Raw genomic sequence first — 24,443 nt, forward strand, 5'->3', positions numbered from 1 at the left:
CACAGAGATCAAGCGACGAAAGGGGAGGTGATCAGTACACCCCCCTCTCTTATACCTCTCACAACACCCCACCCCATCCTTGCTCCCCCCCAATCCCCTTACAGCTCCCTTCTACCAATCCTGTACTCCCACATATCCCCCATCCCATGCAAACCCCATTAACCCTTTCCTAACCTTGCACCCTCCGAATCGTCATGGGGTCCATTCACCCCTATGGGGCTCATTGCCCTTCTTGACGCATCTATAAGGGATAAGCAGGTTATCCTGCAGAAACACCTCCCCGTACTATATCTCCCTAAATAAAGACGAGAACCACGACTTTATTGCAGGAATGGCCACAGTTTTATTTTACCGTATATATGTATACCAAAACTCGTGGCCCAACATGCCACTCAATTGTTCAACTTAACCTTATACATATATACCCGTATAACCAGAAACACCGATAGATCCGTCCGAGAGGCAAACCATCATTCCTAACCCCCCGGCCGTAACCTCCAAACCGGCCCAGAGGACCACCTCGGCCGTGATCACCCGGCCCAAGGTGAGGGGTAACAACGTTCCATCGTTAATTACCCCTACCCAGAACCTGCGGGACCTCCGCCCACAAGTTCCCATCCACTCCGAAGCCACTCCCCTTGAGCGACTTCGTACCAAACAACCGACTGTCGGTACTCCCAACCTCTCAGACGGACCTATCACCCCGCCACAGGCCGGCCAAGTGACACCCTTACTTGGCCCGAGCCCCCCACACCCCCAGTGCTTGCTCTAGGCCATCCCTCAAACCCAACATCCATAAATCCAGACCCACATCAGTCAGATGAACCCCATCTCTCCTCAGATACTGCTCCGTGGACTCCTCCAATTCTCTATGCTGCACCACCAACCCCCCATTTCTCGCCACAAACCTGCCAATAGCCCGGTTCAGCTTGCTCCGGGCCCTATTAATACGGTCTACCGACCTCCCAAAACGCCACTGCGCCCGAGCTATAATGTCTGACCAAACGATAACTATGCCCGGGAACGCCCTCCACAAATGCAACAGGTCCAGCTTAATATCCCTTTTCAATTCCCTCGCCGCCCTCACTCCCAAATCGTTCCCCCCCACATGCAAAATTAACACATCAGGGACCCGATCCATCCGGCTATAATAAGCCACCTCAGGGCGCACTCTACCCCAGGTCATGCCCCGAATACCGAGCCACTTTACTCGAGCTTCCGACACCGACACTCCAAGCTGCCGACCGTCACGTCGCACATCCGCCCGTAACGCTCCCCAATACACATAGGAGTGCCCGAGGATCCACACAAGACATGGACCTAAAATACAAAGACCACGAATAAAAACAGCAACAGAACAAGAAATTGCCCCACAAAACCGGCATCAAACACCAAACTTGAATCCCCCACCCCTGACCATCACCTGACCAAGTGAGGCCTAATGTACAAACGGAACCTGGAAGACTCCCACCTCCCAATCCGCCGGATACAGTCCTCACTCAAACCCCACCTGGCGGCCTCCGTTGCCGCCCCAATCCGGAAAGAGTGAGACCCGTACTCACGTGGCTCCTCCCCCACCCTTGCTAGAGCCATCTTCAGCACCGCATTGAATTGATACCGCGACAAAGCCAATCCGTCCGCATGTCTAAGAAAAACACCAGGGTAACCGCCGCGCACTTTTAAAAACTCTGACACATGTAACACTGGGCACAACTGGTGCCCCGGTAATGCGAACAACACTACTAAGCGCCCCCGGCCCCTCTGATCCGTCTTAGAAAAGCGGAGCCGACATTCCACTCTATCCTCCCCCAGCATCACATCACCCAACAGCAAACCACCCATCGCTTGCTTAGTCGTGCTGACCAATTCGCCAATACGAAAGGCCCCAAAAAACGCCAGTACAAAAGCTACCGAAAACAACACCCGCTCATAAGGAGACGAACATAACTCCCCTAAACACCCCACTAAACGCACCAACAATGGCAATGACACCGGCCGCCTAGAGTCACGCGACTGAGCCCCTTTCCGAAAACCCTTCATTGCCTGTCGCACCAGAAAATCCTTAGTTGCGTCCCGAACCCCTTGCATTTGGAACAAAAAGGCCAACGCCGCCAACTTGCAACCAATCACCGAAACCGACCTGCCTTCCGAAAAATCCCCACTTATTAACATCAGTACCCCCAATACTCGACCCTTGTAACCCGACTCCATGAACTCCCTACTTTCCAACTCTGCCCATTCCTTCCACACCGCCTGATATCGGCACCAAGTAGCCTCAGACACCGATCTCCGAATTCCCTCAAATGCTATACCGATGCCAGGTCCCACAGCCGGTTCGGGCAAGGTTCTCCCTCCGCGTCCGCTTCCGGCACCAGCTTCCTGAACCTGCAAAACTGAAACCGTGATAGCGCATCAGCCACCTCGTTGTGAATCCCAGGCACATGCCGAGCCACCACTCAAATGTTTAACTCCAAGCAACGCAACACGAGATGCCTTAAATACCCCACAACCGGCGGGGATTTTGCCGACAGTGCGTTGATGGAATGCACCACCGCCATGTTGTCACAATGCATGCAAACCCTTCTTCCAGCAAAAACAGGGCCCCACAACTCCACCGCCACAATAATGGGAAACAATTCCAACAGCGCCAAATTCCTCACCAAACCTGCTTCCACCCAACGCTGCGGCCACTTTCCCACGCACCAGCGTGTTTGAAAAATTGCTCCAAAACCCGTCGCCCCAGCAGCATCAGTGTACAATTCCAGCTGGCTATTGGACACTGCCTCGCTCATCCAAAGGGTCCGACCGTTGTACCGGTCCAAGAACTCCTCCCACACCAACAAATCCCCTTTCATCATTTTTGTCACTCGGACAAAGTGATTTGGAGCTTTTACCCCCGCGGTTGCGCCCGCCAGTCTCCTATTAAATATCCGCCCCATCGGCATAATGCGACAAGCGAAATTCAATTTTCCGAGCACTGACTGCAACTCGCGCAACCGCACCTTCTTGGCCTGAGACAAAAACCGCACCGACGCCTTCAAATCCAACAGCTTCCCCTCCGGCAACCGGCATTCCATTGCCAGTGTATCAATTTCGATACCTAAGAAACATAAAACCGTCACCGGCCCTTCTGTTTTGTCTTTTGCCAACGGAATACCCAGGCTCCGCGCGATCCGCTCTAACGTAAACAACAACAAGGAGCAAACCGAAGAGCCCGCCGGACCCACGCAAAAGAAGTCATCCAAATAGTGAATCACCGAATGGACTCCTGCCACCTCCTTGACTACCCATTCCACAAACGTACTGAATGCCTCAAAATAAGCACACGAAATGGAACAGCCCATCGGCAAACAACGATCCACATAGTATTCACCATCCCACATACACCCCAAGAGATGAAAGCTCTCTGGATGCACCGGGAGTAAACGAAAAGCTGCTTCCACATCCGCCTTTGCCATCAGGGCCCCCCGCCCCGCTACCCTTACCAGCTCCAAGGCCCTATCGAACGATACATAACATACCGCCGATAATTCCGGTGATATCCCATCATTCACCGACAATCCCGCCGGATAAGATAAATGATGAATGAGCCGAAATTTGTTCGGCTCCTTCTTAGGAACCACCCCAAGGGGGGAAATCCGTAAATTGGAGAATGGCGGGTCCTGGAATGGGCCCGCCATCCTTCCCAACTCCACCTCCTTCTGCAGCTTTTCCTTCACCACCGCCGGATGTTCTTTTGCGGACCTCAGGTTTCCCGGGCGAAACACCGGCACCTCAGATTCAAACGGAATCCGAAAGCCCTCCGTAAAACCCCGTTCCAACAACTCCGCCGCCCGAACATCCGGGTATCTACTTAAATAGGGAAGCATCGCCTCGACCCTCACTGGCGTCCTCCCTTTTTCCAGATCCATCCCCCGCCTTTCCTTTCCCTTTCTTGAAGCACCTGGCCAGAGGGTGGGACCCTCCACATCCGGAACACTCGTGTTTAAACCGACAAGAGGCCCCGAACTTACACTGTCCCTCGTTATACTGCCAACAAGCTCCCTTTTTCTGTCCAGCCGAGGACCCGCCGCTCGCACCCGGGCTCCCGGCACCCCCTCGAAAGGGCTGAACCAGCGCCGTCATTAACCGCATCCACAAAGAAATATCCTTGTGGCCCCACTGGACTCCCGGCCGCAGAGCCTTCCGTTGCCGGTACTGCTCATCATATCTCAACCACCCTAAACCGCCGTATACTCTATACGCTTCCCCTATCGCATCCATATATCCAAATAGGGCGGAACAATGCTCCGGCTCCTTTTCCCCGATCACGCTGGCTAAGATCGCAAAGGCCTGTAGCCAGTTAGTAAACGTCCTCGGGATCAACCTATACCTCCGTTTTTCCTCATCCTCCTTCTCCTTTTTTGTATCACTGGGCTTTACCTTATCCAAATTAAACTTTTCCAAGGGAAGCAGGGAAAAAATTTCCACATACTCCCCTTTCCAAATCTTTTCCCTCACCTCCTTTTTCAAATGAACCCCTAACTGACCTTCAAAACACACATAAATTTCACTCCTCGCCCTATCATCCAAGCGCACAACCTCATCCTCCTTTTCTTTTTCCTTTTCCGCCTCCTTACTTGCGCCCCCGGAAGCCGCCCCACCTGCCTCCTGTCCCGTACCTGCCGCCGAGGTCGGGTCCCCCGACGCAACCTCGCGCACCGGCGCCTCTGTCCGCACCACCTCCGTGGGGCCCACCCACGCCCCCACCGGAGCCCCAGGCCCAGTCCGACTAACCCGTTCCGCAGACAACCCCTGCAACACCCCCATAAGCTGCCCCCAAAACTCCGGACCCGGTAAACCAGACTGCCCTACCGCACTCGCCCCCAGCGCAACGCGTCCTGCGACGGAACCCCCGCCCCCGCTCGCGCTACCCACAGCATGAAACATTTCTGTTGTCTGCTCACCAGGCTGCCGTTGCGCCGACCCCGGAACAGCCGTGCCACGATCTTCCTGCTGCCGCTCCGTCCGACCCGCCGCTGCTCCTTCTTCCTCGCTGGAGTCAGATGCGCTGCCGAAATCCTCAGGGGGGACCAGCGAGGGGACAGCCCGCACCTGGCGGCCGTCGACCCCCACGGTCACCGCACCCTGCTCGTCCGGGCGACTCCTGCTTGACCTCTTCCGTTTCTCCCGCCGTGGCGCCCTGCCGCCGTCTTTCCTCGCTGTAGTCGTGCCATCCTGCTGCGCCGCCACTTCTCCTGCCGTCCTCAGAGGGCTCTCTCCCTGCCGACTGCAGGAAGGCCGTGCCGAGCTTGCTCCTCGCCGGGACCCTCCCCCAGCACGCTCCTCGCCGGGGGGGACCGTGACTACCGATCTCCTCTGTGCCTGCGGGCCACCGTACCCCTCCTCCGATCTCCTGACCTCGCCGCGCGCATCTGCTCCCGTCCTCCGTCCTGTAGCTCTCCCCTGCAGCCTGCAGGGAGTCTCCTCCGGCAATCCGGCACGCCGAGCGCCACCCCCAGCCGGCACATCACTGGGGGCTGCCGTCATCCATGCTCCGGTCCGATGCTGCGCAGGCCGCGGACCGGAAGTGGGCCTCGCCGAGGCTCCGCCCACCCCCGACCCACGGGATCTCCGACGCGGATTCCTCCCGGTGGCCGGCTGCTCCCCTAGGTGAGTGGAAGGGCTCCGCCGCTGCTCCGGAGGGTCCCCGCAGGGGCTCCTTGATCGTATTCTCCCCCTCCAGCTGGGGGAGTAGCGCTCCGGCGGTCGCGCCCGCCGAGCACGTAGCATCGGCCCGGGCGCTGGAACAGCAGGCGGCGCCGCTCCAGCCCCACAGACCGCTGCCAGCTGCTGCCTCAGGGCATCCACTCCTAATACCTCGGAGGCCCCCCGCACCATCTCCAGCAGTTCAGCAAGGGCAGCCATGGCAGGAGGCAGCAGTACGTCCTGGGACACAGAGATCAAGCGACGAAAGGGGAGGTGATCAGTACACCCCCCTCTCTTATACCTCTCACAACACCCCACCCCATCCTTGCTCCCCCCCAATCCCCTTACAGCTCCCTTCTACCAATCCTGTACTCCCACATATCCCCCATCCCATGCAAACCCCATTAACCCTTTCCTAACCTTGCACCCTCCCGATCGTCATGGGGTCCATTCACCCCTATGGGGCTCATTGCCCTTCTTCCTATCTTGTGGATAACCTTAGTCCAAAAGGAGACCAGTCTCGGACAAGACCACATCATATGAAAAATACCTGCGTCAGATCCCTGACACCTTGGACACTCCAAATTCCTTTTCAACCCCATTTTAAACATCAGTAAGGGAGACCTATATACCCGGTGAATCACGTATAGGTGGGATAGTCTGGCCGGTTCGCTCATGGAAAGTTTAGGGACATACTCTAAGATACTCTCCCACACCTCCTCCGTTATCGGCCCAACTTCCTCCTCCCATTTAGATTTAGTTTTAATTGGGTAGTCTAAAAGAAAGGTATGTAGTATATCTTTATACGTGTCAGAAATGATCCCTTTAGTGCTTCCTCCGCCCTTACACACATACTCCAGTACCAGGTCAGTCTGTATGTCCACACTTTGTTTAGCCGCTTGGGCTGCAATCGCATGTTTCAATTGACTGTAGTGGAGCCAGCCGGACGCCGGCAACTGAAACTCACTCTGTAACTGCGGGAACGATTTCACAATTCCCCCGTCCAATATCTGATGCATGTATATTACACCCCTGCGTCTCCACTCCTCAATATTCCCCATTTTCTGAATCTCCGAGAGATTACTGTTATCCCAGATAGGTGTAAACTTAGTTAACCGGGTCACCCCTCGCACCCTTTTCAGCCTATCCCAGGTCTTGTTTATAAGTGCCATTGTAGGAGACGTTCCACCCAAGATCCCCACCGCACCATCCTCTAGTCCCATTACCAATGGACTGCTTCCCACTATGTATTCCAGCACTTCTTTAATGCCCCCATCTTTCTCTCGATCAGAGCAGCCCCTGAGGTGTTGACATTGCGCCGCCATATAATACAATTCCGGATTTGGGATTGCTAGACCCCCCCTCATCTTTCGGCCTTTGTAAAGTCTCTAAATCGCACCCTAGGCTGCTTTTTACCCCACACCAGGTCCCTAAACAGTGAGTTTATCCCTTTACATCTTTTCTTTGAAATACAAACAGTGGCATTGTGCAGTATGTATAGGAGTTTAGGCATTACTACCATCTTTAGTAAATTAACCCTTCCAACAACTGACAAATGTAGCTTGTTCCAGGCATCCACTTTGGCTCTCAATTTTTTAAGAAGCGGCCATAAGTTCACCTGTATGTATTTTTCTACTGGCAGAGATATCTGGATACCTAGATATTTAAATTTGTCCACACTCTTCAATTTGTTAGGCTCACTATCATTTGTCCAGGTTACTTCCCCATCCACTTTAAAGAGGCTCGATTTAGACCAATTAATGGTCAGTCCCGAAACTTCTCCAAATTTCTCTATTATCTGCATGGCATGATCCAATGAGGCTGACGGATCCCCCAAGAAAAGTAATAAATCGTCAGCATAAAGAGCTATTTTCTCCTCTAAATGCCCATACCTAAATCCATGGATCTCCTTCGATTTCCTAATGGCCGCCGCCACAGGCTCTATTGCAATAGCAAATAGGAGCAGCGATAGTGGGCAGCCCTGTCTCATTCCCCGGTGCAACTCAAACGCTGAGGAGGTCATACCGTTAACTCTAACTTTAGCAGTAGGCCTATTATACAACAGCTGCACCCACTTTACAAACTGTGGGCCAAAACCCATATGCTGCAACACTTTCCACAGATACCCCCACTCAACACTATCGAATGCTTTCTGAGCATCTAGCGAAGCGATCACCCTCCGGCCAGGGTTGTCAGGCGACAACTGTAGATTAAGATATAATGTCCTGATATCAACAGTGGTCGACCTATTGGCCATGAACCCTGATTGGTCCATATGTTTAGGTTAGATGTAACTCCAGTCAGCCGGTTTGACAACACCTTAGCCAGAAGCTTCACATCCGCAATTAATAACGAGATTGGTCTATATGAGTCTGGAAGCCTCGGATTTTTATCCTCCTTAGGAATTACTACTTCTCTCATAGATCCAGGCAATACACCTTCCCCCTCCGCCACCTCAAAGACTTTCAATAGTTTGGGTAATAGGATTTCTTCTAACTGTTTATAAATTTCAACCGGTAGCCCATCTACTCCCGGTGCCTTGTCATTGCTCATGCCATGCAGAGCGCCCTCCAGTTCATCAATAGTAATAGGTGACTCCAATTTATCTCTATCCGCCACAGACAACACCGGAAGCTCACCTCGCTCAAGAAATGAGTCCACCTCTTCCACCCTCATATCTCTGCTAGAAGAATATAGCGTGCGATAGAAATCTTTAAAGACCCCAAGGATCTCCTCAACCAACCAAAGTTGGTCATCTATTATCGGTCATAGCTGCAGCTCAAAGGAGTAGTTCATTTGTGCATGGTATGGAGTAAAAAAATAAGACATCCATGAATAAAAGCATGAACTATTGAGCATATAAGCATATGAACAAAATATAATATATATAAATAATATATATATATATACATATATACACACACACAAGGATAACATCCTATGGGAAAAATAGGGATCGAACCGCATCTAGGTGCAAAATTAACAATCCTACATGTCAAGACCCACCAAAAAACTGGGATTGTTTATATGCTTATATGCTCAATAGTTCATGCTTTTATTCATGGATGTCTTATTTTTTTTCCACTGGTGACTATGATTGCATATGTCTAACCCTATGACACTACTATCATGGAGACCCTCTGTTATAATCCTATAACTAATGCGTTTCTTTCTTTTTTCAGAAATGTTAATCACCACTGAATTAGTGCACTCACCAGCACCTCTAAGAATTACTGCACTACCACCTGTCTATGTAGATGGCACTAGAAAACATGGCAGCGGCTTCCTACGATTCTCCAGGCACTTGTATAGTGGTTACCCTCCTCCCCCTGCATTGGCTTAAACATACCATGTGGACGCTACTTTAATCACACCCAGATTTGTCACTGGAGGTGTAGCGCGCACTGCGCATGCGCGGTGCGCGTTCCACCTCCTTACTTCCTGCGTTCCACACGCAGGAAGTGATCTGCAGAGTCCCACCCACACCTCCTTCAAGAACCCTCGCACGCCGGACCTAGCTCACTGCACAGGAGCGCCCTAGTTCTGAACGCACGTCCACAAGTGGCGAGGTGAGTAATGGTAACCGACCCTCTGTCCCTCCCTACCCTATATGGCTTTTACTTATATCCTCTGCTTTGTCATCTATACTTCTTCTCTCACCTTACTAGGACCTTGGCATGATATGTGTTACCGGCTGCATTAACTCTTGGCCACCCTACCTAGGTAATACTTTGCTTACAATCCTTACAGTGTATTACTTTACATTAACTTGGCTCCACTTTTTCTCCCCCCCCTTTTTTTTCCGTTCTTTTTCTATGGTCGGTCTACCCATTAGCTCTACCATGCATAGTGTAGCTCTACACCTACTGCACATGTTACTTTATGATTGACATCTCTTTCGTACCAGAGCTGTCTAAGCCTACTCTGACCCCATATTTGTCATTACTATATTGTCCTTATACTGTATTATGACATTTGTATCATGTGTTTCATTTCTTGCTGTGTTGCAATTTTTTGCTGCATCCCAATTGTACCTCTACATTGTTCAAAGTCTATGTTATTGTTCTCTCACTCTTATGTGATACTGATTATTGTCATTTCTCATGATTACATGCAGATAAGTCCAATCTGACGAAGGCTCAGGCCGAAACGTCATTCGTAACTTGTTTTGGACAAAAACATATATGCTTATGTAAAAAATTTCTGAATACGGACCAATAAAGAGTGATTTTGCATTACTATCCGTTGTGACTTACTTTGGGAGATTTAGAGTGCCGAGGTTATCCTCTATTTTTATATATATATATATATATATATATATATATATATATATATATATATACTATACACATGAGTTTGCTAAATATTTTACACTTGACAGCCACACACTGTCCCTCTTTATCCACATACACTTCTATCTCTTCATATTGCACAAAGTTATGGATCAGCAGTGATACACCCCTTGCATAGTTGGAAAAGGTGGAATGATAGGCCTTCTGCACCAATCTCCTATTTAAAACATGTGTTGTCTCCTTTGTTAGGCTATGTGCGCACAGTGCGTTTTTCGCGGCGTTTTTCAGGTGCGTTTTTGGCCTCAAAACTGCATGACTTTGCTTCCCCAGCAAAGTCTATGAGTTTTCATTTTTGCTGTCCGCACACAACTGTTTTTTTAAGCTGCGTTTTTGAGCTTGAAAAAAAAAAAAAGTGGACATGTCAATTCTTTCCTGCGTTTTTCGCCCATGCAATGCATTGGAAAAACGCAGCAAAATGCAGCTAAAAGCGCAGGTGCGTTTTTGTGCGTTTTTAGCGGCCAAAAACGCACAAAAACGCAGCGTAAAAAAAACACAGCGTGCGCACAGCCTTAGATGCGTTTCTAGTAGACATATTACTGACGGGTTCTGGTCTTGAACATATTTAATTATTGCCGCTCTCCTAGACCTATATGATAACCCTCTAATATTCCAACTCAACACCTTAATTCTAACCCGCATTATCCCACCCAGTAAAACCATCAAACCTTGTAGTATCTCCCCATGCTGCATCTACCCTACCCCTTTCCCCCCTCCCCCCCTGCTCCCCTCCCCTCCTGCTCCCCACCACTTCCTGTTTTTGAGTACTCCCGTGAAGCATCGGGTTTTCCACACCTGGTCCATAATCCCTACTAAATTCCCCCCCACCTCCCTCGCCTTCCCCTCTTAGACACATTTTTAAACTCGTCTCTTTTCCAACAATTCTCCACTCCCACCCTTTCTATGTATAATCATATTCCACTCAACCAATATGACAGTAAAATGGCGAACAGTAATTAAAGTGGAATCTCAAATTGTAAACACCACCACCGCGCCTAATTAGGCAGTCCCCATGTCCTGCGAAGCTCACATCACACCCTTCGCATTCCCCCTGCATACTACCTCAATCCCAAAGGGAAGGAGGAAAAAAAAAAGGGGGAGAAAAGAAACAAAAAACAAGAAGGGTCCCCTGTAAGCTCCTAAGGATGTCGTAGAGCCTCAGCCGGCCTTCTCCAACACACTTCATATTCAGACAGTCAGCTCATTCCTTCAAACGGATCCGCTTTTCGTTTGCGTCTAACCACTGCATGGCTTCCTCCGGAGTTGTAAAAAAAGTGCACCAGCTCCAACGCCGTCACTCTTAGCTTTGCCGGGAACATCATTGAGTATTGCACACCAATCTCTCGCAGGCGTCTCTTTGCTCCAGTAAAAGTCATACGTAGCTTTTGAACAGAAATGGAGTAGTTCGGGTATATGGAAATTCTCTGGCCGTCAATCATAAGATCCTCCATGTCTCTTGCCTTTCACAGTATAGTGTCCCTGTCCATGTAGTTGAGGAGCTTGGCTAGCATAGTGCAAGGGCCCCTGCCTGCTGGTTGTGGCTGCATCGGGACTCTGTGTGCACGTTCCACGGCATAGAGCTTGGATAAGACATTAGCACCAAGTTTTTCCCTAAGCCAGTCTTCTACATATTCAGTGGGGTTTCTTCCTTCCGCTTTCTCAGGGATGCCGACAATCCTGATGTTATTCCTTCTAGAGCGATTCTCTAAATCATCATTTTTTGCCATGATTTCAGCTATCTGCTGTGCAAATGTTTTTTCAGACTTTTGTAGTTTTGTAATATGATCCTCTGTTATCCCCACTCTCTCCTCCACAGCTCCTGTTCTCAGGTCTGCTTTTTTGAGGTCTTTCTTAATGCCAGCAACCTCTGCCTGTAATCCCTTAACTTGCTTTGTCAGGGTAGTCAGAGCTTCTTTACAAAAAGACACCACTGCAAAAACATCCTTTAAAGTGGGGTTTTCTGTAGCCTCCTCTGCACTATGTGCTTTCTCCACCTCTCCTGTATTACCTTGCTGCTCTTCACCATCCCCCATCTCATCAGAGCTGGCATTGTCTTCCCCCTCCTCTCCTTTCTCACCTCTGTTATCTATATGCTGAAGTGATTTCTCTGGAGTCCAGGCAAACTTCTCCAGCCTTAGGGTACCTTCACACTTAGCGATGCAGCAGCGATCCGACCAGCGATCTGACCTGGTCAGGATCGCTGCTGCATCGCTACATGGTCGCTGGTGAGCTGTCAAACAGGCAGATCTCACCAGCGACCAGTGAACAGCCCCCAGCCAGCAGCGACGTGCAAGCGACGCTGCGCTTGCACGGAGCCGCCGTCTGGAAGCTGCGGAGACTGGTAACTAAGGTAAACATCGGGTATGGTTACCCGATGTTTACATTAGTTACCAGTGTGAGCAGGGAGCAGGGAGCCGCGCACACTGAGCGCTGGCTCCTTGCTCTCCTAGCTACAGTACACATCGGGTTAATTAACCCGATGTGTAATGCAGCTACATGTGCAGAGAGCAGGGAGCCGCGCACACTGCTTAGCGCTGGCTCCTTGCTCTCCTAGCTGCTGTACACATCGGGTTAATTAACCCGATGTGTACAGCAGCTACATGTGCAGAGAGCCGGAGCCGGCAGCACAGGCAGCGTGAGAGCTGCAGAGGCTGGTAACTAAGGTAAATATCGGGTAACCACCTTGGTTACCCGATGTTTATCTTGGATACAGCTTACCTCAGCTGTCAGACGCCGGCTCCTGCTCCCTGCTCGCTTCATTTGTCGCTCTCTTGCTGTCACACACAGCGATCTGTGTGTCACAGCAGGAGAGCGGCTTTGAAGAAAACGAACCAGGGCTGTGTGTAACGAGCAGCGATCTCGCAGCAGGGGCCAGATCGCTGCTCATTGTCACACACAGCGAGATCGCTAATGAGGTCACTGCTGCGTCACAAAAAGCGTGACTCAGCAGCGATCTCGGCAGTGAGCTCGCTGTGTGTGAAGCACCCCTTACAGCGATCTGCATCCTCTGCTGACAGGCTGCATTAGCTTTCTCAGCTTCCTGCCTTATCATGGCACCATCTTGAGAGCTGGGGACTTTCCCGCCTCCAGTATCTTTTTGCCTGCGACGGACCATGGCACCGCTCTGCATCCACCAGACTCACCCCAGACAAGTCCCCACCACCTTATCTTCCAGACAGCCGGCTGAGGTAGTGATAGCAGCGGTGTTCAGGTATTTATCATGGGTGTTTGCAGGAGAGCTCCACAGACACGTCTCCTCACATTGCAGTCCAGGCTACGCCCCCCGTGTTTATTCACTTTACTTACGGGTTAATCATGTAAGCTGTCTCACAGACGCTCCAGTTTGTGGAGATTGTGCAGGGGCCGTGCGCACGTGGCGTCTTAGAGCGCAGCGCTTCGGCTGCTGCCCGAAGCGCTGCGTTCTAAGAAGTGACATGTCACTTCTTCCGTGCGCTTTGCCGGCAGCTCCTGCTCTGTCTATGGCAGGAGCTGCAGGCAGAGTGCATGGAATCTGCTTTTTTTTTTCTCTACGGACATTTTCTGCAGCGATTTGAAGCGCACGTGTGCACTTCAGATCGCTGCAGAAATTTCTGCAGGGCTAGTACGCAACGTGCGCACATAGCCTTAAGGCTCGCATCACACTAGCGTATGGTATCCGATGCACAGGCAACGAATGCAATATGCTAATGACCCCCAGCTCAGGCTCGGATCACAAGTATAGAGGAGAGGGGGTAGAGTGATCTCTCCATCTCCTCCATTGCCAGCCTGTGCGTATATCGCACTGCACTCTGACCCAGAGTGAAGTTCGAAGTTTCACTTATACGAGTGTGAGTGACCCAAGACTCGGTTAGGTTAGATTAGGACTGAGGAAAAACTCGCAGATCTGAGCTGCTCAATTGGTTAACATTAGGCCGAGTGCAACGCAAGATTTCTCACACTGCACTTGTGTGAGGAGTTAGGCTGCTTTCACCCTTGCGTTGTTCTGCATCAGTCACAATCCGTTTTGTGAGTGATGTGTTGGAGGGGAGGAGAGGAGAGATTATAACCAAGAACGGATGCCGACAGAATCCTGCGCACAGCGTTTTTTTCGTCACTACAAAAAACGCTACATGCTGCGTTCCTGCGGCCCGACGGTCACTGATCCGTCGTGTGGCAGATGCAACGCAAGGCCATCAGTCGCAATCCTTCAACCATTCAAGTCTATGGGGAAAAAAAACGGAATCATGCAAAATATTTTCCAGGATACCGTATTTCCTTAAGGCGACGGATTGCAACTGATGCAAAACAACGCAAGTGTGAAAGCAGCCTCATACGCTAGTGTGACGCTGGCCTAATGTGGATTCACACTTAATTGAACCAATCACCAGGATTTTCGTATATAACCTAAAGCCAGCAATATACTGGCACTTTCAGACTGATTCTCTACATACTGTTAGTGGTCAGCTCGGATGTTTAGATTTGAAATCCAAGAAAGTAAAGTTTATAAAATCAGCAGCTTCTTGAGTGACAGCAGCTTAGCATCAGATAATATCTTGGGAGGGTATTCATAGTTATCCCCTCCCCCTGTTAGAATTAGCATAAGTATTATACAATCGACCTAGGACGACATGTGGTGAGATCATACCCATGTGATCAGAAGGGGCGGGGCCTCAGCCCACAAAGCTGATACCACAAGCAACATTTTTCTGTTGGCTGAGGCCCCGCCCCTTCTGGTCACATGGATATGACCTCACCACAGGTCCTACTAAGTCGATTGTATAATCATAGAATATTAGAATGGTAGAGTTGGCATGGACCTCCTGGGTCATCTAGTCCAATCCCTGCTCAAAGCAGGATTCACTACCTCATCCCAGACAGATGTCCATCCAAGCTCTTTTTAACCCCTTAAGGACGAAGCCAGTTTTGTCCTTAATGCCCAGGCCATTTTTTGCAATTCTGACCAGTGTCCCTTTATGAGGTTATAACTCTGGAACGCTTCAACAGATCCCGGTGATTCTGACATTGTTTTTTCGTGACATATTGTACTTCATGATAGTTATAAATTTAGAACGATATTTTTTGCTTTTATTTGTGAAAAAAAATCGGAAATTTGATGAAAATTTTGAAAATTTTGCAATTTTCAAACTTTTAATTTTTATGCCCTTAACCCAGAGAGTTATGTCACACAAAACAGTTAATAAATAACATTTCCCACATGTCTACTTTACATTAGCGCAATTTCTGAAACAAAATGTTTTGGGGTTAGGAAGTTAGAAGGGGTCAAAGTTCATCTGCAATTTCCCATTTTTTCAACAAAATTCACAAAACCATTTTTTAGGGACCACATCACATTTGAAGTGACTTTGAGAGGCCTAAGTGACAGAAAATACCTAAAAGTGACACCATTCTCAAAACAGCACCCCTCAAAGTACTCAAAACCACATCCAAGAAGTTTATTAACCCTTCAGGTGCTTCACAGGAACTAAAGCAAAGTGGAATGAGAAAAGCAAAAAATAAAATTTTACCCAAAATGTTGCTCTACCCCAAATTTATTCACTTTTAGAAGAAATAACACAACTAAATGAACCCCAAAACTTGTTACCCACTTTCTTATGAACGCGCCAATACCCCACATGTGGTCAGAAACCTTTGTTTGGACAAATGGGAGGGCTCGGAACAGAAGGAGCAATATTTGAATTTTGGAAAGCAAATTTGGCTGAAATAGATTGCGGGCACCATGTTGCATTTACATGTCCGCTAAGGTACCTAAACAGCAGAAACCCCTCACAAGTGACACCATTTTGGAAACTAGACCCCTTAAGGCTTCTATCTAGGGGTATAGTGAGCATTTTGGATCCACAAGTACTTCACAGATTTTGATAACGTTACGTTGTCACATTGAAAATTTTCATTTTTTTCTCAAAAATGTTGCTTTAGCATCAATTTTTTCACTTTTTCAAGAGGTAATTCCAAAAATTTGACTCCAATGTTTGTTACCCACTTTTTTATGAGCGCGGTGATACCTCACTTGTGGTCTGAAACCTTTGTTTGGAGAAATGGGAGGGCTTGGAACGGAAGGAGCAATATTTGAATTTTGGAAAGGAAATTTGGCTGAAAAAGATTGCGGGCACCATGTCGCATTTGGAGGACCCCTAAGGTACCTAAACAGCAAAAAAACACCACAAGTGACCCCATATTGGAAACTAGGCCCCTCAAGGAATTTATCTAGATGTTTGGTGAGTACCCTGAACCCCCAGGAGCTTTACAGAAGTTTATAACGTTGAGCCATGAAAATAAAAAAATAAAATTTTACCACAAAATTGTTACTTCAACCAGGTAGCTTTTTTTTTCAAAAGGGTAACAGGAAAAAAATCACCATGAAATTTATTGCGCAATTTCTCCTGAGTTTGTTGATATCTTGTATGTGGTGGAAATCAACTGTTTGGGCACACTACAGGGCTCAGAAGAGAAGGAGTGCAATTTGACTGCAAAATTGGCTGGAATCAATAGCGGACGCCATGTTGCATTAGGAGAGCCCCTGAGGTGCCTAAGCAGTGGAGGTCCCCCACAAGTGACCCCATTCTGGAAATAAGACCCCTCAAGGCTTTAATCTAGGTGTATATTGAGCATTTTGAATCCACGAATACTTCACAGAATTTGATAAGCTTAGGTTGCCATATTGAAATTTTCATTTTTTTCACAAAAATGTTGATTTAGCGACACATTTTTCACTTTTTCAAGAGGCAACAACAAAACGTGTACCCCACAGGTTGTTATCTAATTTCTTGTGAGCGCAGGGATACCCCACATGTGGCCAAAAACCTTTGTTTGGATAAATGGGAGGGCTTGGAATGGAAGGAGCACCATTTGAATTTTGGAAAAGTTGAAGTAAATTGCGCGCACCATGTCACATTAGCAGGGCCCCTTGGGTACCTATACATCAGAAACCCCCCACAAGTGACCTCATTTTGGAAACTGGACCCCTCAAGTATTTTATTCAGGAGTATAGTAAACATTTTGAATCCACAGGTACTTCACAAAAATGTTGCTGTAGCAACAAATTTCTCACTGTTAAGGGGGCTTTACACGCTGCGACATCGCTAATGCGGAGTCGTTAGGGTCACGGAATTGGTGACGCACATCCGGCCGCATTAGCGATGTTGCTGCGTGTGACACCGATGAGCGATTTTGCATCGTTGCAAAAACGTGCAAAATCGCTCATCGGTGACATGGGGGTCCATTCTCGATTATCGTTACTGCAGCAGTAACGATGTAGTTCGTCGCTCCTGCGGCAGCACACATCGCTATGTGTGACGCCGCAGGAACGAGGAAGCTCTCCTTACCTGCCTCCCGGCCGCTATGAGGAAGGAAGGAGGTGGGCGGGATGTTCCGGCCACTCATCTCCGCCCTTCCGCTTCTATTGGGCGGCCGCTCAATGACGTCACTGTGACGCCACACGGACCGCCCCCTTAGAAAGGAGGCGGTTCGCCGGTCACAGCAACGTCGCCGGGCAGGTAAGTATGTGTGATGCGTCTGCGCGATGTTGTGCGGCACGGGCAGCGATTTGCCCTTGTCGCACAACAGATGGGGGCGGGTACCCACGCTAGCGATATCGGGACAGATATCGCAGCGTGTAAAGTAGCCTTTAGGCTATGTGGCCATGATCCAGCGACACGGCGTCTAGTACCCAGTGTCAGCCTCCTGCAGAAATGTGAGTGTTGTCCACGGGAGAACGCAGCTGCCCATGCCCACGATTTGGGTTCAGGCTGCTGTGGACTTTAGCTCTATTCTACCTGCAAAGAACACTCATCTCCGCAGCATAAATTGACATGCTGAGGCTCGGGAAGCTGCGCCACAGGTCGATTTATGCTGCGGAGAAAAGAAACAGTGGGCACGGGATTTCTAAAAATCCTGCCACTGTGCTTCTACTGCACAACGCAGCGTTATGGACGCAGGGAAAACACTCTGCGCCCAAAACGTTGCAAACCCTGATTGTGGGCACATAGCCTAAAATGCTACAATGGATGAATGGATAGATGTCAAACATATATAACGTCCCACCCCCCTGCATATTCTAAGCTGGCGCCCTTTAGTGCCTTTCATGTGACACTAAAGGATGCCTAGCCTTGTATTTAGCCCAAAAAAAAAAAAAATAATTAAAATAAATGACGTGGGGTCCCCCCTATTTTTGATAGCCAGCTAGGGTAAAGCAGACAGCTGTAGCCTGCAAACCACAGCTGACAGCTTCACCTTGGCTGGTGATCAATTTGGAGGGCTCCCCAAGCTGTTTTTTTTTTTTTAATTATTTATAAATAAATAATTAAAAAAAAAAAACAAACGTGGGGTCCCCCCAAATTAGATCACCAGCCAAGGTGAAGCTGACAGCTGGGGTCTGGTATTTTCAGGATGGGAAGAGCCATGGTTATTGGACTCTTCCCAGCCTAAAAATAGCAGGCCGCAGCCGCCCCAGAAGTGGCGCATCCATTAGATGCGCCAATTCTGGCGCTTTGCCCCAGCTCATCCCGCGCCCTGGTGCGTTGGCTAACGGGGTAATGAATGGGGTTGATACCAGGTGTGTAATGTCACCTGGCATCAAGCCCAGCAATTAGTTATGTCACGGCGTCTATCAGATACCCGACATAACTAATTGACAGTAATAAAAAAAAAATTGACAACAAAAAAAAATTTATTTGAAAAAACACTCCCCAAAACATTCCCTGATTGACCAATTTATTGAAAAGAAAAAAAAAATCCACTGTAATCCATTTGGACGTCCCACGTCGCCTCTGGACCTTCTAGAATATGGGGTACACGTTCAGGGAACGTATCCCCCATTTTCTAGGAGGGCAGACCCTCCATTTGAGGAGAGTGGGTGCAAAGAATCTGCACCCACTCTCCCCGGGTCACAGCTGCAGACTCTGTGCAGCAGCAGCCAGCGTCCTGAACACAGGAAGCTGACAGCTGCGCTCTGCACATGTGACCGGAGTCTGCAGAGAAGGAGCCGGAGGAGGTGGCCACGGGGGATCAGCGCTCCGGTATGTATGACACCGGGGGACACCAGGGGGAGGGTAGGGGGGGACCCGGCAGGGCCTAGGGAGCAGGTTTCTGTCGTATGTGTTATGGCACATACGACAGAAACCATAGGAACACTGTAAATGCGGCCGGCGCGCTGCTGTGCTCTCCGATGCGCGCGGCCATCTTGGATTTTCGGGAGGGGGTTGGGGGTCGGGGGGGGCACTTTGGGGATACCGAGGGGACCGGAGGGAACCGGGAAAAAGATTTATCTCCCATCTGGCATGTTTGATCATGCCAGATGGGAGATAAATGATTTTTTACCGGCGCGGTCATTTAATATAACTTGATGATCGGTATACGGTGTATACCGGTCATCAGGTGAGCGGGGACCGGAAAAACCGGCCCGAATCATGATCTCCAGGGTCTCAGCTACCCCCGGCAGCTGAGACCCCGGAAATTTTCTGACTCTGGGGGGCGCTAGATCCTTTTTTCCGACCGCCGTTTTAAAACGGCAGAAAGGAATAAGTACCCTTTTTTAGTGCCGTTTTAAAACGTAACGCGGTCGTAATGGGGTTAAAGACTTCCATTGAAGGAGAACTCACCACCTCTTGTGGCAGCCTGTTCCACTTATTGATCACCCTCACTGTCAAAAAGTTTTTTCTAATATCTAATCTGTGTCTCCTCCCCATCAGTTTCATCCCATTGCTTCTAGTCTTTCCTTGTGAAAATGAGAATAAAACTGATCCCTCTACAGTGTGACAGCCTTTAAGATATTTGTAGGCAGCTATTAGGTCTCCTCTCAGTCTTTTCTTTTGCAAGCTAAACAATCCTAAATCCTGTAACCGTTCCTTATAGGACATGGCTATAGGACCATTCTGGTCACTCTTCTCTGAACTTGCTCCAGTTTATTGATGTCTTTTTTTAAAATGTGGTGCCCAGAACTGGACACAATATTCCAGATGAGGTCTGACCAAAGAGGAGTAAAGTGGGGATAATGACTTCACGTGATCTAAAATGAATGCTTCTGTTAATACATCCTAGAATGGTGTTTGCCTTTTTTGCTGCTGCGTCACACTGTTGACTCATGTTCAGTCTGTGAACTATTTGTATACCAAAGTCTTTTTCACACATGCTGTTGGATAGCTCTATTCCTCCCATGCTGTATATGCTCTTTTCATTATTCTTGCCAAGATGTATAACTTTGCATTTCTCCCTGTTAAAAACCATTCTATTAGTTGCTGCCCACTGTTCCAGCTTGTTTAGATCTTGTTGAATCCTCTCTCTTCTCTAGTATTAGCTATTCCACCTAGCTTTGTGTCATCGGCAAATTTAATCAGTTTACCCTTAATTCCTTAATCTAAATCATTGATAAAGATGTTGAACAACAGGGGGCCCAGGACAGAGCCCTGTGGTACCCCACTTGAGACAGTCTTCCAACTTGATGTGCAGCCATTTATGACCACTCTATGACGCCGATCGCTAATCCAGTTACGAATCCATCTAACAGTTGCCTTGTCCATTCCACACTTGGTCATTTTTTCAATAAGGATTGTATGAGATACTTTGTCAAATGCTTTGTTGAAGTCAAGATCTAATACATCTACTACTGTATCTACTACATTTCCCTGATTCACCCAGTCATTTGATTCTGTCATAGAAGGAAATTAGTACTTATGCTAACTCTAACAGGGGGAGAGGATAACTATGAATACCTATCCCTCAGATATTATCTGATCCTCAGTTGCTGTCACTCAAAAAGCTGCTGATTTTATAAACTTAACTTTTTTGGATTTCAAAATCTAAACATCCAAGCTGACCACTAAAAGTTTGTGTTGAATCAGCCTGATAGTGCCAGAATAAAACTGGCTTTAGGTTATATACGAAAATCCTGGTTCCCTTTTAAAAGTTGAATCACTGAAAACAAAACACAAAATTTGATGCTGCAGACTAATGTCACAAGTCTAATTTAAAAATAAGAAAGCTCCATGAAAGGGCCGACGTCTAATAAGCAAGACTGAACACAAGACCTTCACAAACTTCTACACATCATAGATTTGATGACACCTTCTCTCCATCTACCTGATGACCCTGAAGAACATTGGGATTTTCTTCTGAACAGTCCTGTGGAAGACGCAGACAGGAATATCTCTCTGGTGTTGTCCTCTTACTGTATAGAACTGTAAGAAACACATACAAGAATCAGATTATTTTCTTACATACAGATAATTATAGGCCGTGTGTATTTAGTCCTGTCTATTACCTGGTGATGTGAGGGGCTGGGGAACCTCCATCATGACGTCCTTGTACAGATCTTTGTGTCCTTCTAAATACTCCCACTCCTCCATGGAGAAATAGACAGTGACATCCTGACACCTGATAGGAACCTGACACATACAATGATACCGTCATCCCCCGATCCCTTCATAGTGTTACTGTATAATGTCCCAGCATTCCCAGCAGCGTCACCTCTCCAGTCAGCAGCTCAATCATCTTGTAGGTGAGTTCTAGGATTTTTTCACATTCCTCCGACACAGGGGCCTGACAGCACTCACTAGAGGTCTTCTTCACTACTATGTAATCCTGGATATGGAGAGACACATTAATAAATCTCACTACAGACATTTCCAGAGTCCTCACCTCTTTCGTTCTGTCCATCTGTTATTCGCATAGATAAGAATGATGTAATGTGACATCATCAGAATCTCTCACCTCTCCAGTAAGCCGGAAGAGGATCTCTAGAGTGAGGTCTAGTATCTTCTCCAACATCTTGTCCCTGTCTCCCCACATCCTTGAGTAAAATTCTCTTTTATAGAAGATCTCCACTGAGGGTATCTGATATGGGAATCTGGATAGGGTGAATATGGAAAATCAAAAGAAAGTCATTTAAGACTACAATCTCTGGAGATAAGGCCAAAGATGAAGGAGCATTCTCTCTTGTAAGGACTGGAACTGCTTAGGCCACTTATGTCGCGATTACATGTTTGAGCAGGATATAAAGAATAAGAGGATAACCATGCTTAACTGGAATAGGAGCGTCATCACCTTAGCAAAAAATGACGTTCATGAGTCTGCACTGGGTCACCATGTTAGGCGTGGGTGCTGTCTTAGGAAAGGAGTGCAATAGCTGAGCTCTTTTTACAAGTGTTAAGTGTCAGCTATGTATCAAAGTCATCATCTGTATCATAGCTATAGAAACAGACATGGACTACACCTCCAAAAAAAAAATCATAAGTTGATCTAATGCCGTTAGGCAAACATTTATGCAACTGAACAGGAGATTCTTAGCTTAAAGGAGTTGTCCGACAAACTCAAAAATTTTTGTTAAGCTAATCTGTGCTGTATTGTCATATAAAACACCCCTACATAGTTATTTGTTTTCTAACTTTTGTTCCTCTTGAATTATCCCTTTATTCTCTGCAGCTCTTTGTTTACATTCAGATCAAGCAAACATGATAACTTCCTGTGCTAAACCTCCCAGTCACAGCTGGCACCGCCCGACCTCAGTGTCCAGCTCCTCCCCAGTGTCCAACCTCGCCCCCTGCACACACATTGCCTGTCAGCATTCTGTCCAGCACTGACCTGTTATCACTACAGCATTGGAAATAACAGCCCCACATCGGGCTCTGCACACACACACACACACACACACACACACACACACACACACATACATACATACATATAGGGCTCTGCACACAACACACATATATAGGGCTCTGCACACCACACACATATATAGGGCTCTGCACATCACACACACATATAGGGCTCTGCACACCACACACACACACATATAGGGCTCTGCACACCACACACACACACACACACACACACACATATAGGGCTGTGCACACCACACACACACACATATAGGGCTCTGCACACCGCACACACCTGGAGCTCTGCACACCACACACACCTAGGGCTCTGCACACCACACACACAGACACACACAGGGCTCTGCACACCACACACACACAGGGCTCTGCACACCACACACACACACACACAGGGCTCTGCACACCACACACACACACACACACACACAGGGCTCTGCACACCACACACACACACAGGGCTCTGCACACCACACACACACACAGGGCTCTACGCACCACACACACACACACAGGGCTCTACGCACCACACACACACCACACACAGGGCTCTGCGCACCACACACACGGCTCTGCACAACACACACACATACACACATATAGGGCTCTGCACACACACACGCGCGCGCGCACACACACACACGTATATAGGGCTCTGCACACCACACACACACATAGTGTTATGGACAAGATTATGAACTATTATGAGTATATAAGAGTTATATGGAGATATCCAAAAAGAACTGGATTTAAGATGGTGTTTGAACTGTACCACACATATATCTCTTTCATACTCATAATAGTTCATAATCTTGTCCATAACAGTCCCCCCTTTGGAGATAGCCAAAAGTCTTTCCTTACTTTTCCCGAGTCTATTGATCTGTCCTAATGCCGATGGTTACCTCACTCACATACGAGATAACCCATCCCTTGTGGATGAATCTCCCCACCCAACAGACTATGCATAGGAAGCCAGATCCTAACCGTATTCTCTACACTGTCCTCATGGCTATGTTCCGCTGGCACACGTTATTCAGGAAGGGGGAACGTGGCAGTAGTCCTCTTAGGCTATGTGCGCACTTACCGGATTTTGTCGCGGATTTTTTGCGGTTTTGCTGCATGTTTCGCTGCAGAAAATGTTCATAACATCTCTGCGGTGAATCACCAGCAAAACCTATGGGCAAAAAAAATCCTGTGCGCACTAGGCGGAATTTGACAGCTGCATATTTTGCTGCGGGATTCCCGCAGCAAAAACAATTGCATGTCAATTCTTTTCCGCACGTCGCTGCGGGATTTCACTACATTGACTCCAATGTTAATCGTGAAATACCGCAGGGAATAACGCAGGCAGCAAATTCAGTGCGGTTCACTGCGTTTTCCTGCGTTATTCCCTGCGGTATTTCGCGGTTTACCTCCGGTAATGTACATCGCTTGTCTGCGGTTTTGCAGGGAAGTGGTGTCATTACAGGAAGAGGAATCCGTGCAGAGAGTAAACACACACAGACACACACACAGACATCACAGACATAGAACACATAGACACAGACACATAGAACACACATAGAAAGAAAACGGAAATATAGAAAACAAAGCACGTGGGCTCCGCTATATATTTACCTTCCAGCTGAGGTAAGCACACAGCGGCGGCCCGGTATTCTCAGGCTGGGGAGGGAGAGGGGCAGGGTTAATGTCCCCGCCTCACTCCCCCTCCCGCAGCCGAGAATATCAGCCGCAGCTGCCCCGTGACTGTCGCATGCATTATGCGGCAGCACCGGCGTGTCCCCGGCTCTTCCTG

At 48.4% G+C, this 24,443-nt stretch overlaps 1 protein-coding gene across 1 annotated transcript in view; it reads right to left on the bottom strand.

The window, feature by feature from the left end:
- LOC142312828 (uncharacterized) overlaps nucleotides 1-21,255 on the bottom strand; it is a gene marked incomplete at its 5' end in the record, with an annotated part of 95,678 nt that extends 74,423 nt beyond the window's left edge. The window contains 2 exons of the mRNA XM_075351814.1: nucleotides 21,111-21,208; nucleotides 21,252-21,255. Of these exons, the coding sequence (XP_075207929.1) occupies nucleotides 21,111-21,208; nucleotides 21,252-21,255 (102 nt within the window). The remainder of the gene's footprint in view (nucleotides 1-21,110; nucleotides 21,209-21,251) is intronic.
- Between the last annotated feature and the right edge of the window lie 3,188 nt (nucleotides 21,256-24,443).

This window comes from Anomaloglossus baeobatrachus, chromosome 5 (assembly GCF_048569485.1).
Source record: "Anomaloglossus baeobatrachus isolate aAnoBae1 chromosome 5, aAnoBae1.hap1, whole genome shotgun sequence".
NCBI classification, from domain to species: domain Eukaryota; kingdom Metazoa; phylum Chordata; class Amphibia; order Anura; family Aromobatidae; genus Anomaloglossus; species Anomaloglossus baeobatrachus.